This window comes from Erpetoichthys calabaricus, chromosome 4, assembly GCF_900747795.2.
Source record: "Erpetoichthys calabaricus chromosome 4, fErpCal1.3, whole genome shotgun sequence".
Lineage (NCBI taxonomy): Eukaryota > Metazoa > Chordata > Cladistia > Polypteriformes > Polypteridae > Erpetoichthys > Erpetoichthys calabaricus.
In genome coordinates, this window is record NC_041397.2 from 224,148,225 (window position 1) to 224,166,689 (window position 18,465).

The 18,465-nt window shown below is 39.4% G+C and overlaps 1 protein-coding gene across 2 annotated transcripts in view; it reads left to right on the forward strand.

The window, feature by feature from the left end:
- Positions 1-540: 540 nt before the first annotated feature.
- The window catches only part of clns1a (chloride channel, nucleotide-sensitive, 1A), a 37,736-nt gene continuing 19,811 nt past the window's right edge, over positions 541-18,465 (forward strand). For both annotated transcript variants that reach the window (XM_028800370.2, XM_051926835.1), the window contains exons 1-3: positions 541-822; positions 4,818-4,954; positions 10,609-10,731. In XM_028800370.2, coding sequence (XP_028656203.1) covers positions 704-822; positions 4,818-4,954; positions 10,609-10,731 — 379 coding nt within the window. In that variant the 5' untranslated portion in view covers positions 541-703. The remainder of the gene's footprint in view (positions 823-4,817; positions 4,955-10,608; positions 10,732-18,465) is intronic.

The following is an 18,465-nucleotide window of genomic DNA, read 5'->3' on the forward strand; positions in this document are numbered from 1 at the left end:
AACATATATTTACAAAAAAAAAACTAAAAATTGAATTAATAAGTCTGCAACTCAAAAATAATTGCACAAGATATTAATATTATTAATAATAAGAAAAGAAACCGGACAGGTGATAATAGGAGATCAAGTAAATAATTTCCCATGCATTTAAAGTGCTTTTATTAATTTGATTGTGTTTTCTCTATATCAGTTCTAGAGTTTCGGATCCACTCTAAAATTTGCTACGGTCAACATTGTACGGTACCTCGTAAACCGAGGATAGTAAACGAATAAATAGCTGTGAAAGCTTGCGTTGAAAAATAAAATTCAAGTTGGTCACGGTCACTAATTTGTGAAACAGGAGCCATAAGTGACCTTCCGTTTTGAAAAAAACTGAATATGAAGTGTTAATGATATAAATGTACATATATTTGCACAGAATGTATTATCAAACACAATCGAACTTACAGTTGACCTTAACTATGTGACGCTGCTGTCGTGCGTGCGCGATCTCGTGCATGTACGTCATCGAACGCGCGCAGGATACGGCCGGGCTTTTGCCGTCGACTCTTCTTGCGCATGCTCTTTGGTTTTATAGCGTTGTAGCCTTTACAACACGCGCGCGCCCTGAGAGGCTCTTCCCGATTGTTTGTAGTGTTTGATTTGTTTATTTATTAATATTTTATTGTTGTATATTTTGGTCAAGCGTATTTTTTGGTTAGATATGGTTTTGCTGAAGAATGTCAGTCCACCCAGCGAAGGTATACGTTACCAGCAAGCAGAAACTACGGCGGTATTGGACGGGAAGGGACTTGGTTCGGGAACCCTCTATGTTGCAGAAGCGTGAGTATATACGTATAAGCTAAGGAAAACATATAGATGAGTATAGCAACCGAAGCCTTTGGGGGGAAACTGCTGCTGCTAAACAACTTCTCCAACGCATCCCTCGTTCTGCCACGTGAGAAGAAGATGAAGGTCTCTTTACATTATTCAGGACATGTGTTAGTTCATCGTTTGGCGCCGAAGCGGCTGTTTGTTTGTGTTTTTGATGCTGGATGAACAGCAAACGTCTTCCCTTTTTTGCCAAATCGATGTGTTTCATTGTTGTAGATGGTAACAACGGGAGATGCCGCAACTCTTAAGTGGAGATATAGTACTAGCAAATTAGAATGAACGTAACTTTAAAAAGTATAGCGATTACCATGAAGAAAACTTTCTTAACCTAAAGGCAAAATTCGCTTAGCTACAAAGACATTGTGACGTTAGCAATTTATAAAAGGCGACGTGTACAGGCTGCGATTAAAATCAGACTCGACAGTTTATTTAAACAACTCTATGGGGACCACAGGATGGTAAATGCATTTAAATGTGGTTATTGATTTGAGTAATTAAACAAATTCAGTTGTTTGAATTAGATATATTTTAATTGTATATGTCATTCGAAGTGACATCTCCCTGGCCTAAGGAGTTATACTCCATAAATCCTTTGGTAAATTTGCCACACTCCCCTAATACAGTACGGCCCGGCAAAAAGTATTTAAGTGGGTTAAATGTCGTTGGTCGCTTATATCATTCAAGTGTTAGGTTTCTAGAGATTTGCCTGACCAAGTGTAAAATGTATTCAAAAGATCATTTGCCAGTCTTGGCACATACTTTCATCCGCTGTAGTTTACATTGTTGAACTTAAGACTTTGTTATAAATCTTTTTCTTTTTTTTTTTTTTTTTAGTGCAGAATTTGTTTTGGTTGTCAAATCGGCAGCATGATATTTCGATCACATTTGAGCAAGAGTACAATATTAACTTACAAATACCTTCTGGTCTTCAGCCTAAATGCACATTTGCGACTGTTCTGTTTTGATCGAACTCTTCTTGCACGTATAAAACATAATCGGTGCACATTCTTTGAATTTACCTTTGCAGAGTTTAGTTAGAACAACTAATCTTAATATCTTCAATCCTGATCTCAGTCATTGATGGACTCGATGCCTATAACTTAAAAATGAAATTGCTAGTCTTACTGCATTTGTTATACATAAGTGTACACAAAGTAGTTTTATAAGCATTTACCTACTGCAGTTTATGTCCTTTTTTTCTTTTACGAAATTGCCCAACATGTCTGTTATAGGTCTCAAGTATATTTCTTTTAGGATTTTTGCTCTTTACTGTTTCTATTTTTGACTTATAAATCTGACATTGGGTAGTAATCCAGAACTTGCTGCTGCCACTCTCCTTCATGATGGAAATGGTGTTCTCATAGTAATATGTAGCAGAATCAAATTCCACTTGGTCTTGGAGTTACAGATGCACTTTCTAGTGAACAGTAATGTAGATCTGATTAGTTCAAGTTCACATGTACATTATTATCAAGTGTACATAATACAGTGGATTTCTGATCTGCTACTAGTGGAAGAGGTACAGTATCCACAGATGTTGGGAATCAGCTTGGAAGTAGTGATGCTGTTGTCTGTTAGTTAGGAAGTCCAAAATCCAAAGGCAGTGGGTGGTTTCAAGTCCCAATTCTAGACGGTTGTTGATGTTGATAGTAGAACAACTGTAAATGCCAAGTAGTACTCTGGCATTACCTACTTGAGCCAGGATAGTATGAAGAGCTAGGCATATGGCATTTTCTGTTAAGTGATAACCAACTTGTTAAGTACCTTTACTTTTTATTACACATCAACAATAAATTGAAGGTGAGCAACAGAAATGAAGATATAAAATATGGTACAGAAAGCATACACATTTGTACAAGAGTTTAGCATTCAGTAGCTACAGTTGTACAACAGAAACTTGAGAGCACATTTTTATTTGAGACATATGCCTTTTGGGGTAAAATGTGTTTCAGAGCCTGGTGTTCTATTCTTGTATGTTTTACACAGATTTGCACTCTTTGAAGTTGCATTTGTCCCTTATCTTTCCTAGCATCTTTCATAATTTACTGCATTTAGATAATCATCCTTGTTCATAATTAGCATAGTTTGACAGCTGCTTCCAAATGTGCAGGATACATGTACATTTTTAAGTCTAAATTTCTATATATTCTTAATAACGGATTCAACTGGAGACCAATCATGGGTTCATTCATCAGAGATACCAGACTATCATTCAGATTTATGTAATCTTGGAGCTGAATGAAGTGTTTTCAGTGAATGAATGGATAATTGTTCGAGCTAATTTTGAAATTGATCTGTCTTTTCTACTTTTCTCCTCTTAGGAATGGTGAGAACAAAATACAACATATCAATATACAGTAATCCCTCCTCCATCGCGGGGGTTGCGTTCCAGAACCCCCCGCGAAAGGTGAAAATCCGCGAAGTAGAAACCATATGTTCATATGGTTCTTTTTATATATTTTAAGCCCTTATAAACTCTCCCACACTATTATAAACATTTCCCGCACAATTATACAGCATAAACCCTTTGTATTCTCTTAGATATTAGGTAAGATTCGTTGAAATTATGTATGTAAACACAGTTTATATACAGTAAAACCTAAATATTATTTTAAAGATATCGAGCGTCTCCGATATCTCACATGTTACAGCCATTACGACAGACAGGCCGCCAGCAATAAATACGTACAATGCAAGAAAAATTGTATACAGTAAAATGTGTGTACAGTGACACTAAACTATGTACATGTAATAAGTACTGTACGTAGATAATTAATTATGGTTACTCACCAACAATGACACGACGACTTGTCCGATAACGATGAGTTTAATTTTACTGCACAACAAAGGAGAGTGTTACAGCTCTTCTAAAGGAGCCTCTTCAGGCGACTATGTAGCACCGCCGTTGTTCTCCTTCCAACACTCTTCAATCCAAATCCCTAAAGCAGATTCCATCCAGACTACTGCCTTATCACGTCCACTTGCAACTCGTTTTGCGCCCTGGTTAAAGGACACTGCGGCCGTAGATCTTATATGCTTTTCCTCCTTTTTAAATAAAAAGAATCGTGGACTCATTGATGCCGTAATGGTGTCCTGCAGTGGTGTAGCTGTTCCCTTCCTTCAACATATCCAAAACTTTTACCTTTTCTGCAATCATTTGCATCTTCTGTTGGCACTTGGACACGGCCCCTGAAGCAGTAGCAGGAGCACGTTAATGCTGAATGAGTGAGATGAGACTTCCTGGTTAATGCAGCACTCCGTCGCTGAGCCAATCAGCACACAGGAACTTTAACTGTGTGCTCTGATTAGGTAGCTTCTGAGTCATCCGCCAATAGCGTCCCTTGTATGAAATCAACTGGGCAAACCAACTGAGGAAGCATGTACCAGAAGTTAAAAGACCCATTGTCCGCAGAAACCCGCGAAGCAGCGAAAAATCCGTGTTATATATTTAGATATGCTTACATATAAAATCCGTGATAGAGTGAAGCCGCGAAAGTCGAAGTGCAATATAGCGAGGGATTACTGTATAATACTGTCTATACATTGATTCCCCTCGGTGCAAGTACAGATTTTCATCATTAGCATACATTTTATTAATTCCTCATCAATTCTATATAACTTTTTCACACAAAATAGGTCTGCAATATGGCACGTCAACTTGTTTGCTAAATAATTATCATTATTGGGTTTCATTGAGTTTTCTCATTTTAGAGGTTACAAGTGCAAACCAGTTTTAAATAGGTTAATACAAACTTTGCATTACTCTGGGTACAGTATAAAATATATTACAACATATCTATTTAAGGAAAAGCTGAAAACAAATGTATTCAAATGTTTTGCTGCTTTTATTAAAAAAAATCACATTTCCAAATAGAAAATCAATTGTGTTTAGGCATAGGTTTTAGGTTTTGTGTTAAGTAATGTTTTCTTTTTCCCCCACTTAGACGTTTATCCTGGTTTGATGGCTCTGGCAATGGGTTTTCTTTGGAATATCCATCAATCAGTCTGCATGCAATATCTCGGGACCTTAGCGCATACCCAGAGGAGCACTTGTATGTCATGGTCAATTGCAAGCTGAACGGTAATTATAGTATAACCTTTTATCATTAATTAAATCCTGTGTTCATGGTTTCATGTAAATATTAACCTTTGAACAGTTAAAACCTGAAGTAAAGAAGTGTTGGCCATTTTATTTTTGGGATAGTTACAGATGAAGTCAGAAGTTTGCATACACTTGAGGTGAATTCTTTTAAAACTCACTTTATAACCCATTCAAATATTTTATACTAACTATACATTTGTGACCCACTGAAATTGTTATATAGGTCAATAAAAAGCAAATTTCTCTGTCTGTGAACATTGTTGGTAAAAAAAAAAAAAATATATACTTTTGCCCTGGACAAAGTAGATGTCTTGAACACTATGCCAGATTTATAGTTTGTTAGTATTAAATCTTTGGAGGGGTTATAAAGTGAGTTTAAAGAATTCACCGTAAGTATATATAAACATCTGACTTCAACTGTATGCATTCTTTGTTATTTATAAAGCTATCTGTTGAACTGTATTGTTGAGGGCCTTGGTTTAGATGTTGGCACAGCAAAATATATTCTCAGTCTCTTCTTCAGAATGTTTATTAAGGTACCTTGTTGTCCAGTGTATAAACAGCAAATGTGTACCAGAATCAAGTTATTGATCAGTCTCCCTTTCATTATGGCAAAATACAACAAACACAACCAAAGCGTCTTGCTCAGAACTCAATAACGGTTGCCTTGCAGTGTCACTCTGCTTCATTGTCCACCATTGCATTATAGCTACTGTACCTGAAACATCTTTATTCAGTTTTAATTTTTAGACTAATCTGCTATAGGAAATGCTTCTGCACATTTTAGGGTATATGGCTGTGTAAAACTATTACTTATTTTTAAGTAAATCTGATTTTACCTGTTTGTCCGTAACAAAATTATATTGCACTAGACATTAAGCCTGTTACAATAATGGGCGCTAGAACAGTAGTGCAGAACATTATTAGGAACAGTCTATATTAAATGGCAAAGGACCGTCTATTTTCTGTTACAGTAATACTGGCTTGTATGTGGCTGCAATATGCGTCACTGTATTGTGTGCCTTTAATTTTCTCTCACAGTAATACGTCTCTCCAGCAAGTATTTTAATCTGTGCTGGCGTGCAGATGATTATTGTATGTATGGTGTCTCCCCAGCAACGGATTTTATGTGCACGAAAATAAATCTACTTTTAAAAGTCATCCTATTGTAATATCATGAACATTCGTATATTTAGGAAAACACTTTACATTTTACCGGGCCAAGTTTGTTAATCGCAAATCTGACATCCTCAGAGTGAACAACAAACACTAATCCTACCTCTTTGAGGAAGCTGGTCTCCGCATCTCAGTACCTGATTGGATTTAAAGTGCGTTATGTTTTAGGTCTTACCTCATTTACCGAAATCTGATTGGATCGGCCGCACGATATTTTATAGGTCCCACCCTCTCTGTCTTGTGTGACACGTCAGGCGGCCTTTGAAGCATCGCACCATACCCCACGCATGCGCACTTCACCAGAAGACACACACACACGGACACATGGACGCACACAGGGATTTTATTAAAGAGGATTATATATTTGCTGCATCTGTAAAGTGGAAAAAAGGACCCTGTTTAGTTTAATCCTGTTAGTCCTTGACTACTATCTCTCACCTGTAGCACTTGACTGTATCCTGCACTACAAACTTGTCATGTCAGGTCCACATGCCCTTTCCTCCTTACCCCAGCTGCATTTTTTTTAAATTATAGCCTATTCTGTTTGTAATTTGTTTAAAAGTTTGCTATTTACAGTTAAACATAATAGCAGAATTTTTAAGTTATTGTTAGTAAATTAATCTGCTAAATAAAAAATGAGGATGGGATTCTTAACTTAGAGTTAGTTAGTTCCGATGCCGCCGAGAGTGGCAGCCTTTTCAGCAGCTCCGTGTATGACAGTATGTGTATGTGTACTTTTCTACTTTTATTTTTCTATTTTTATTTATTGATCACTTATGAATTTCCCCTTGGAATTAATAAAGTATCTATCTATCTTAAAGATCATTACAATACATAACTTAGTATATTTTGTTATTTCATTTGTTAAATATGAATGGAATCAAAGTTAAACCAAATTTGTCAGTGACTTTACATTGTCTGCACCCAAGGACAAAAAGCTGCATAGGGGTGAAAACAGAAACACTTTGAAAGAATTTGTTGTTTCAAGTAATCAAGAATGATTTTTGTCTGAGTTTCATATATGCTTTACAAGTGCATGTGAAGTGTCCCGTTCCATGTTTCAACATTCACGTAAAGTGCACCACTTAGAACTTTAATATTGGTTCATTTTTATTTGAATATTTACTTAGTTTTAATATGAACATTCCAACCTTGATTTTTCTGTAATTTGACAATCTTACAGTGTATACACAGTTACCAACCGCTGCCTTGTTTTCTAGCACTCTGGATTAAACATTGCCCATATGTCTCCCATACCTCATTACAGAGAGTTGATCTCAAAGAATGTTCTTGGTAAAAGACTCTCTGTAGGGATGTGAATAAAAGACATTTAAACGTTTAGCTAGTGTAAAGATGAAAACCATTTAGGAAATTATAAAACTGTTAGAACCTCAGCCCTAGCTGCTCTCACAAATAATACTGTATAGTTTCCTTATAAAATTGCATAGTAATACTGTAAATCAAAATTGCCCAACTGAATCAAGCATTATTAATAGGAAAGTGGTCTGTGACAGACTACGCAAAACAGATTGCAGGATTCCTTCTAATCAGTGGTCGTCATTTTGCTTGCTGTGTTTGATGTGCACGATAGGAGATTCTAAATAGTGTTTCTGCACTGGCACCTTTGTAACACAGGCATGTAAGCAACAGTTAGTTTATGGTCAGCAAGCTTTAAAAATCTGTAGGCTGAGATAATAAAATGTGTAGTATGGGTACACTAAAAAGTTTCAGAACATTCTTGAATGCAGGATACAATATTGTCAATAAGCAGTATTTATAATTGAATATAACAGCTGTTGTAAGTGAGCTCTTGCTGCTCTAATAGTTATAACAATTGATGGATTGGCTTGCAGCTGGGTTGCTTTTTCTGCTTACATGTAGTTTGATGCACAGAGCAATATTTCAAGCTTGGTTTCACTCCTTTTAAAACAAAATGAGAGTTTATAAAACATTCTATCTAAAACGTAAGCAAAAGAAAGTAAATAAGCCTGCAACAAAATACCCTTGTCAGTAACTTTAACATTTACTGTTTTCAATGGCCACCATGGTGTCACAATTTTGATACACTATAGAAAGATTTGATGAAGTATGTCTTTTAAGGCAATGAGTGATGACAAAATACATGGAATGTTTTAAAAGTGCATTTTTAAGAACATTATACTGTAGATTTTTGTTGCAAGCAAGAAAATACACTTTTGGAACATTAACCCCTAACTACTTGCGGTGGTGTATTTTGTACACCAATCTGTTATTTTTGTCCAACATTCTTTTACTTGAATCTACCAGCACCATCCGCCATCTGTCCTCGGTTTGATTCACTAAACATACAGTGTGACAATGGTTTCCTTCCAGTGTGCCCCAGCTGGTTTTATGAGTGGCAGCACAGTCAAGTTTCACATGGTACATTTGGTACAGAGTGTGCGTACTTGCGTATCTGTGACGACAATGAGATGTTGTTCTTGCAATGACTTTGTTTGCAAAGAACATTCAACATCTGAAGTGAAATGTGATACATGTGGATACCTATTTCCAGTATATGTAGAAAAATGTGAGTAGCCTGTGTTTTGAGATCTTTGCTCTTAGATTGGGAGTTGCTCAAAATATAACTATTGCATTTTAAGAGTAACCCTTCATTTCAGCTGAATCATTTGAAACACAAATAGTTGATGTTTAATTGTAGATATCAAAAACAGAAATGCAGGTATGACATGATCCTTTTCATCTAGCATTTGTACAAAGCAGAGATCTCTTTGATGCCTTTCATAGAAACCATCTGCAGGCAATGTTTTGAGAGAGAATTACTGGGCTACAGCCTTTTTGGAATGCAGTTGTGGCAGTCCTAATTAATATGCTGTACACAAATCTGTTGTTGTTTCCAGTTCGAGTTAAAGAACTGGAATACAGTGAAATGTACTTTGATTGGTTAATCACACATGCCAGGGTTGTTTTTTGTTAATCTCCGGTTTCCTGATTCAACTACATGGCTTTGTAGTTTATTCCACATTCCCACGACCCTTAAAAATTGTAAGGGTTTAATAAATAAGAGATGATTCAGTGTATCAAGCTTGTTTGGTTATCTAAATTGTACCAATGTCTAATCCATTTACTTTATATAAATGGAAAAGTATGTTTTGCTGTAAAATGTTTTGACACGTATATGGTCTGGTTATCTGTATCTGTTACTTGGGTCACTGCTTTGCTAACTAAGAAGTACAGAAGCAGAGTAAATGTAACTGTGTTATTGTGGGACATGAAAATGATACATAGATAAGAGATCTATTCAAAGTCAGTGTTAAAATAATGACTTTACTAGCTGAGGAACAAGCAAAAATAGTTATGCTGCTGTATGATTATTCTCTACCAGTTGTAGTGCTGTTGTTGCAAATTAATATTGTGGACTTAGCAGCCATGTAATCATAGTCTTACAGTACCACGTGGATTCTTTGCTCAGATCCAACTCTACAACAACACCAGGAAAAAGGGAATGTTGATGTTGAGCCTGACCTAAGTTATAAATGTTGAATGAATTTAAATTTAGATGCTATATTTGCTGTTAATAGTGTTTTTTCCTCAGTGTCGCATGCTGGCTCATTTATGTTAAAATCACTATCTACATAGGGTCCTCACTGAACATAAAAAGTGGTCCAGAGATCAAAATTGTTCAGAACCACAGTATTAAAGAGCTTATGCAGATATTATAACACAGGAGACCGGACTTTGATTAATAAAAGATAATAGTGATGTGGTTTTGGTGAGTGAAAAGGCAGCTGTGTACTTCACTGACAGGTAAGGATCAACATTAGCAAGAGCAGTTGGATATTCTGTAACATTTTGTCTAATTTTTCAGAAATTAAAAAGATTGATTGGTTAACCCTAATGTGACCTTTGTGAAAGAAATTTTATGAAATAAAGTTGTCAAATGACAGATAGAGAACATATATTGTGATAGTGAGCTTTTACTTAAAAGTCACAAATAAAAGAATTGCCTTCTTCCTTTAGATAGCAACAGCATCGTATGTGCAGCTAAAACTATGTGAGCAGTCATCTATGTGCAAAGAGCAGGTGTACATAATAAAGTAGCCACTTGCTGAATGGTAATCTTTTTTTACAGTGCATGTCCACAACAACATGACTTCAAAAATATCTGCTGAGAGTTTTCAGGTAAACTTATAACACACTATTTACATATATTGCTGTTCATAGTAATGTATTTTTTCAGGTTAACAAATCTGATATTAAGATAATTAATAATAAAAAGTAGCATAAAGCTATTGTTATGCTGCTGTTTTTTATTCAACCTGAAAATATCTGCATCATTGTCTTATTGCAAGACTTGTATGTTACAGCATGCAAGGTGTGAAATAATGGGTTTTCAGTTTACTATAATGTGATGTGAAAACATACAAAATAGCTGATAGTTAGCTGCATTAATGCCTGAAACGCTACTGTACTTTCAGATGAAGAACCCAAAGAATCAACAATGAGTGAGAAAACAGATGATGATGATGAGGAAGAGGAGGAAGAGGATGACAGTGATCCTATTTCAGAAATAAGATTTGTACCAAGTGATAAAACTGCATGTAAGTATTTAACCGTTATATTGAAGCAGTTCAGGAGCATTCAGAATATATAAACTTGTGTATCCTATAGACACATACAGCAGGTATTTTTATCACAAAGATTAGGTTTTTGGCTTATTGAATAAGTTTTTGTTCAGCTTTTGTCCAAAATAATCTTTTTCTTTTGTTTTTGAGTTCTTAGACATTTCAAATAGCTGTTATATGGCATTATAGCTGGTTAATTTGTTTTCTGTGCTTTTAAAGTTAACAAGAAATACATTTGGAAAGTACAGTGCATCCGGAAAGTATTCATAGTGCATCACTTTTTCCACATTTTGTTATGTTACAGCCTTATTCCAGAATGGATTAAATTCATTTTTTCCTCAGAATTCTACACACAACACCCCATAATGACAACGTGAAAAAAGTTTACTTGAGGTTTTTGCAAATTTATTAAAAATAAAAAAACTGAGAAAGCACATGTACATAAGTATTCACAGCCTTTGCCATGAAGCTCAAAATTGAGCTCAGGTGCATCCTGTTTCCCCTGATCATCCTTGAGATGTTTCTGCAGCTTATTTGGAGTCCACCTGTGGTAAATTCAGTTGATTGGACATGATTTGGAAAGGCACACACCTGTCTATATAAGGTCCCACAGTTGACAGTTCATGTCAGAGCACAAACCAAGCATGAAGTCAAAAGGAATTGTCTGTAGACCTCCGAGACAGGATTGTCTCGAGGCACAAATCTGGGGAAGGTTACAGAAAAATTTCTGCTGCTTTGAAGGTCCCAATGAGCACAGTGGCCTCCATCATCCGTGAATGGAAGAAGTTCGAAACCACCAGGACTCTTCCTAGAGCTGGCCAGCCATCTAAACTGAGCGATCGGGGGAGAAGGGCCTTAGTCAGGGAGGTAACCAAGAACCTGATGGTCACTCTGTTAGAGCTCCAGAGGTCCTCTGTGGAGAGAGGAGAACCTTCCAGAAGGACAGCCATCTCTGCAGCAATCCACCAATCAGGCCTGTATGGTAGAGTGGCCAGACGGAATCCACTCCTTAGTAGAAGGCACATGAAAGCCCGCCTGGAGTTTACCAAAAGGCACCTGAAGGACTCTCAGACCATGAGAAAGAAAACTCTCTGTTCTAATGAGACAAAGATTGAACTCTTTGGTGTGAATGCCAGGCATCACGTTTGGAGAAAACCAGGCACCGCTCATCACCAGGCCAATACCATCCCTACAGTGAAGCATGGTGGTGGCAGCATCATGCTGTGGGGATGTTTTTCAGCGGCAGGGACTGGGAGACAAGTCAGGATAAAGGGAAAGATGACTGCAGCAATGTACAGAGGCATCCTGGATGAAAACCTTCTCCAGAGCGCTCTTGACCTCAGACTGGGGCGACGGTTCATCTTTCAGCAGGACAACGAGCCTAAGCACACAGCCAAGATATCAAAGAAATGGCTTCAGGACAACTCTGTGAATGTCCTTGAGTGGCCCAGCCAGAGCCCAGACTTGAATCTGATTGAACATCTCTGGAGGGATCTTAAAATGGCTGTGCACCGACGCTTCCCATCCAACCTGATGGAGCTTGAGAGGTGCTGCAAAGAGGAATGGGTGAAAGTGACCAAGGATAGATGTGCCAAGCTTGTGGCATCATATTCAACAAAACTTGAGGCTGTAATTGCTGCCAAAGGTGCATCGACAAAGTATTGAGCAAAGGCTGTGAATACTTACGTACATGTGATTTCTCAGTTTTTTTATTTTTAATAAATTTGCAAAAACCTCAAACTTTTTTCACGTTGTCATTATGGGGTGTTGTGTGTAGAATTCTGAGGAAAAAATGAATTTAATCCATTTTGGAATAAGGCTGTAACATAACAAAATGTGGAAAAAGTGATGCACTGTGAATACTTTCCGGATGCACTGTAGATATATAAGTTGTGGTTAAATTCAGTTCTCATATATAATATACATATATACACTGCACAAAAAATTAAGGGAATGTTTAATCATCACAGTCTAACATCAACTCATTTAAGCTTCAGGAATATCAATCTGTCCAGTTAGGAAGCATAAGCGATTGTGAGTCAGCTTCACCTGCTTTGGTGCAAATGAAAGTGACAGCAGGTGCAAAGGGGACTGGGCGGTCTCGTGGCCTGGAACCCCTACAGATTTTATTTTTTTCTCCAGCCTTCTGGAGTTTTTTTTTGTTTTTTCTGTCCACCCTGGCCATCGGACCTTACTCCTTTCTATGTTAACTAATGTTGTCTTATTTTAATTTCTTATTTGTCTTTTATTCTTCTTTTCTTCATTATGTAAAGCACTTTGAGCTACTTTTTGTATGAAAATGTGCTATATAAATAAATGTTGTTGTTGTTGTTGTTGGAAAGGCAAGAGCAAGACACCCCACAAAAAAGTAATGGTTTTGCAGGTAGTGGCCACAGGCAATTGATCTCTCTTTATCCTTTCTGACTGATTCTTCTCTAGTTTTGTGTTTTGCTAGTGTCCTTGTCACTACTGGTAGCATGAGACAGTACCTGCTGTTGTTTCAGGTTACACAGGTTGTCCAACTTCTCCATCCATACATGATTTTGCAAGAAGGTTTGCTGTGTCTCCCAGCACATTCTCAAGAGCATGGAGGAGATACCAGGAGAAGGGCCATAGGGTGAGGAGAGCTGGACAGGGCTGGTATCTGCTCCTTTGTGCAAAGAGGAAAAGGAGGAGCACTGCCCAAACCCTACTAAGTTATCTCCAGCTGGCTACTGGTATGCATGTTTCTAACCAGACTGTCAGAAACAGATTTCATGAGGGCTTGACATCCTCTAGTAGAACCTGTACTCACAGCCCATCACCGTGCAGCTTAATTGGCATTCGCCAGAGAATACCCCAATTAAAAGTTCTGCCGTTGGCGACCTGTTCGTTTCACAGATGAGAGCAGGTTCACAATGAGCACATGTGACAGATGTAAAAGAGTCTGGAGACGCAGTGGTGAATGTTATGCAGCCTGCAACATCTACCAGCATGACTGGTTAGGTGGTGGGTAAGTGATGGCCTGGGGAGTCATATCTTTGGAGTGTCACACAGACCTCCATGTGCTAGGCAATGGTACCCTGACTACAGTTTATTACTGGGATGAAATCGTCGGAGCCATTGTCAGACCTAACACTGATGCAGTGTGCCCTGGGTTCCTCTTGGTGCAAGACAATGCCCGGCCTCATGTGGCCAGAGTGCATAAACTGTTCCAGGATGATGAAGGCATTGATGGCATTGATTGGCCTGCATGTTCCCCAGACCTGCATCCAGTTGAGAACCTCTGGTACATTATGTATTGGTGCATCTAAAGCCGCCAAGTAGCGCCACAGACTGTCTTGGAGCTCACTGATGCTGTGATCTATCTCCCCCCCAGGACACCATCTGCCATCTCATTAGGAGCATGCCCAGACATTGTCAGAAATGTGTATAGGCACATGGGAGCCATACACACATTATCACATTATAATTTGCTGTGATAAAATTCATGCAATTTGGATCAGACTGTGATTTAAATTTTTTACTTTAATTTTTGGTTTGATGTTGGTGATTTTGGTTTCCATTGACTGTTGATACACCACTTATTTCTCTAGGAAATACAACTTATTACCTAGTAAAGATTTTCCACTTGAATATTTTGTTAATCAGGATCTAATGTGTGATTTACGTGTTCCCTTAATATTTTTGAGCAGTATAGATGCCAGCAAACGTAAAAATTCATAAGGCAATGGACAGTTATGCTGGATGTCTGGGCTGAAGTGTAGTGCTCAAAAGGGTTCTATCCTTAGACTTTGAAGTTGCCTAGCAGGACTAGAGTACTCTTGTGGCATATGATGGAGATACTGTATCTTGAGGGGCATGGTTAGGAGGAATGGCTTGCTTGATGTTTATTCAAGCAGTGAATAGTATTACTGGATTTCTGTGCTTGGTGTGGATTGTTAATTACAAACACAATGCTCTCTTATAGGATACTCGTAACTTGGGACTGACTTGGAGGCGGCACGGCAACAGCTCGCAGCGGCCTCTCCCGAACAAAATTAGTGTTTTTATGTAGTATTTGTTATTTTGTTTTTCCGCTCTTCAGTAGTACATGGACATCAGAACAACTAGTGTCCGTGTATATCAGCGTGAGACGGTTCTCTGCTACCGATATTCATATAAAAACGTAAAGAATGATCGGCGGGACAAACTTTGCGACCTCAGTCTGCTCCGAAAAACTGGACCTTCAGCCCCCGGTGTCGCCTGATGCCAATGGCCGAGGGAGAGGCACACAGAAGTGGTGCACGAGGAAGCAGAAACGCGGAAAGCGAACAGGAGTCCGTGCTAGGCTAAAAGCTAACCCTAGCCAGCCAGCACTCCCATCCATATTACTTTCTAATGTCTGCTCCCCGGACAATAAATTGGACTGCGTCCGACTCCAGCGAATTACCCAGTGTGAGTTTAGAGACTATTGTCTTTGTTTTCATGGAGACGTGGGTAAGCGACAGAGTTGCGGATGCTGCCATTCAGCTAGATGGGCTAGCCGCATTTCGAGCCGACAGAAATGCTATTCTGTGTGGTAAGACTCGCGGTGGTGGACTGTGTGTTTATATCAACACGGAATGGTGCAGTAACTCTGTGCTTGTTTCTAGCTACTGCTCACTGCTAGAGGAGCTTTTGATTGTTAAATGTAGACCTTTTTATTTGCCTCGGGAATTCACCACCATCCACATAATCGGAGTTTTCATACCCCCCAGCGCTAATGCTAAGGAAACACTATGGGAGCTGTACAGTGCCATCACAGACAATACAGAACGCACACCCGGATAGACTGGTTATTGTCGCTGGAGGGTTCAATCATGCGAATCTCAAGTCAGTGCTCCCTAAATTCCATCAATTTGTGGACTTTGCAACGAGAGGGACGAACACGCTGGATCTTATTTATACAAACATCCCTGCCGCGTACCAGGTGGAGCCCCGCCCCCACTTCAGAAACTCAGATTACATCTCTGTCATGTTAATTCCAGCATACAGACCACTCGTCGGATGCACCAAACCGGTTCTGAAGCAGGTGAGAACCTGGCCAGCAGAAGCCATCTCTGCTCTTCAAGACTGTTTTGAGTGCAGTGACTGGGATATGTTTAGAGAGGCTGCAACCAACAGTGACTGTATCAACTTGGAGGAGTACGCATCACCAGTGACCAGCTACATCAAGAAGTGCATCGATGACATCACTGCACGCCCCAACCAGAAACCGTGGAATACAGAGGAAATGCATATGTTACCGAGGACCCAGGACTCTGCCTTCAGGGAAGGTGATGAAATCACCCTGAGAAGAGCGAGGGCCAAACTATCCCGCACCATCGGAGCAGCAAAGCGTGCACACGCCCAGAGAATCCATGGACTTTTCCTACACGACAAAGATGCACGGAGCATGTGGAAAAGCATCCAGGCCATCACTAATTGCAGGACAACACCACCTACCTGTGACAGTGACGGCTCCCTTCCAGATGTGCTGAATTTCTTCAATGCACGGTTTGAAGCACAGAACAACGTGGTGATGAGGAAGAACACCTCTCCTCCTAGCGACCAGGCATTAAATCTGACTATGGCCAATGTGAGAAATACTCTATGAAGAGTCAACCCATGGAAGGCTGCAGGACCAGACAATATTCCTGGCAGAGTACTAAGGGAATGTGCAGACCAGCTGGAAGACGTTTTTACTGACATCTTCAATATCTCCCTGAGCACCGCCATCGTCCCAACCTGCTTCAAAACCACCACCATAGTTCCCATGCCAAAAAAGTCACAAGTGTCCAACCTCAATGACTACCATCCTGTTGCACTCACACCCATTATTATGAAGTGGTTAGAGAAGCTTGTCATGATGCACATCAAAATCCTGCTGCCCCCCTCACTGGACCCCCTGCAGTTTGCTTACCGCCGGAACTGTTCAATAGATGATGCAATAGCCACCACTCTCCATTTGGCTCTTGCTCATCTGGATAATAAGGACACATACGTTCGAATGCTGTTTATTGACTTCAGCTCAGCATTCAACACGATCATTCCTCAGCAGCTGACGGAAAAGCTGAGCCTGCTGGGACTGAACACCTCCCTCTGTAACTGGATTCTGGACTTCCTGACTGAGAGACCTCTGTCAGTCACGATTGGAAGCAACAACAATAACAACAACGACATTTATTTATATAAAAAAAACTCCAGAAAACTGGAGAAAAAAATAAAATCTGTAGGGGTTCCAGGCCGCGAGACCGCCCAGTCCCCTCTGGGCATTCTACCCAACATAAATGAAATAGTCCTCTTTGTAGTTAGGGTTCTCACGGAGTCACTTGATGCTGATGGTCATACAGACTTCTCACTTTTAATCCATCCATCATTGTTGGAACATCATGGTGCTTTGGGTAGATGGTGCCACCACCAAAAGGACACCGGAAAAGGAAACAGAAGAGAGAGTAGGGGTTAGTACAGATTTTAGAACCACCATGAATAGTTATTATAATGAATTGGATATACAGAGTATCAGGATTTAAATTACAGTGAAGTTATGAGAAACAACATCTCCAGAACCACCACACTGAGCACTGGAGTCCCTCAAGGCTGTGTGCTCATCCCTCAAGGCTGTGTGCTCAGTCCATTACTGTTCACACTGCTGACTCATGACAGCGCAGCAACACACAGCTCTAATCACATCATAAAATTTGCTGATGACACAACTGTGGTGGGTCTCATCAGCAACAAGAATGAGTCGGCATACAGAGAGGAGGTGTAGCAGTTAATGGACTGGTGTAAAGCCAATAATCTGTCTCTGAATGAAGACAAAACAAAGGAGATGATTGTTGACTTTAGGAAGACTAAGAGTGACCATCTGCCACTGAACATTGACGGCTCAACTGTGGAGGTCGTCAGTAGCACCAAATTCCTGGGTGTCCACTTGGCAGAGAACCTCACCTGGTTCCACAACACCAGCTCTTTAGCCAAGAAAGCCCAGCAGCGGCTCTACTTCCTGCGTAGGCTGAGGAAAGCCCATCTTCCACCAGCTAATCTAACAACATTCTACAGAGGAACCACAGAGTGCATCCTGAGCAACTGCATCACTGTCTGGTTTGGAAATTGCACGGTCAGGGATCGCAAAGCCCTACAACATAGTGCAGAAAGCTGAGAAGATCATTGGTGTCTCTGTTCCCTCCATCGTGGACATTTACACCACACGCTGCATCTGCAAAGCCACCAGCATTGTGAATGATCCACCAAACCCTTCACATTCTTTGTTTACACTCCTGCCATTGGGGAAAAACGTACCGAAGCATTCGGGTCCTCACCACCAGAATATATAACAATTTCTTCCCCCAAGCAGTCAGGCTCCTGAACACTCATGGACTGGTCTGATATCTGATATGTGTTCTGTTCTGCAGTGTTGCACATGTTTGCATATTTGACTCGCATGCATTTTGTTATATATTATGTGTTTTTATGTTATGTGTCGTGGATTATTTGTTGTCCTGTGTTTTATATAGCACTATGGTCCTGGAGGAACATTGTTTCATTTCACTGTATGCTGTACTACTGTATACGGATGAAATGACAATAAATAATCTTGAAACTTGGTTTCAAGGTATTAGTCAAAAGGTCAATGATCAACTTTGTAATTGTCATTTTATCTGAGGCTGTATGTTTTGGACACTCAAATAAATAGAGATGCTGAGCTTTGATGGTGAACTAAATTGGATA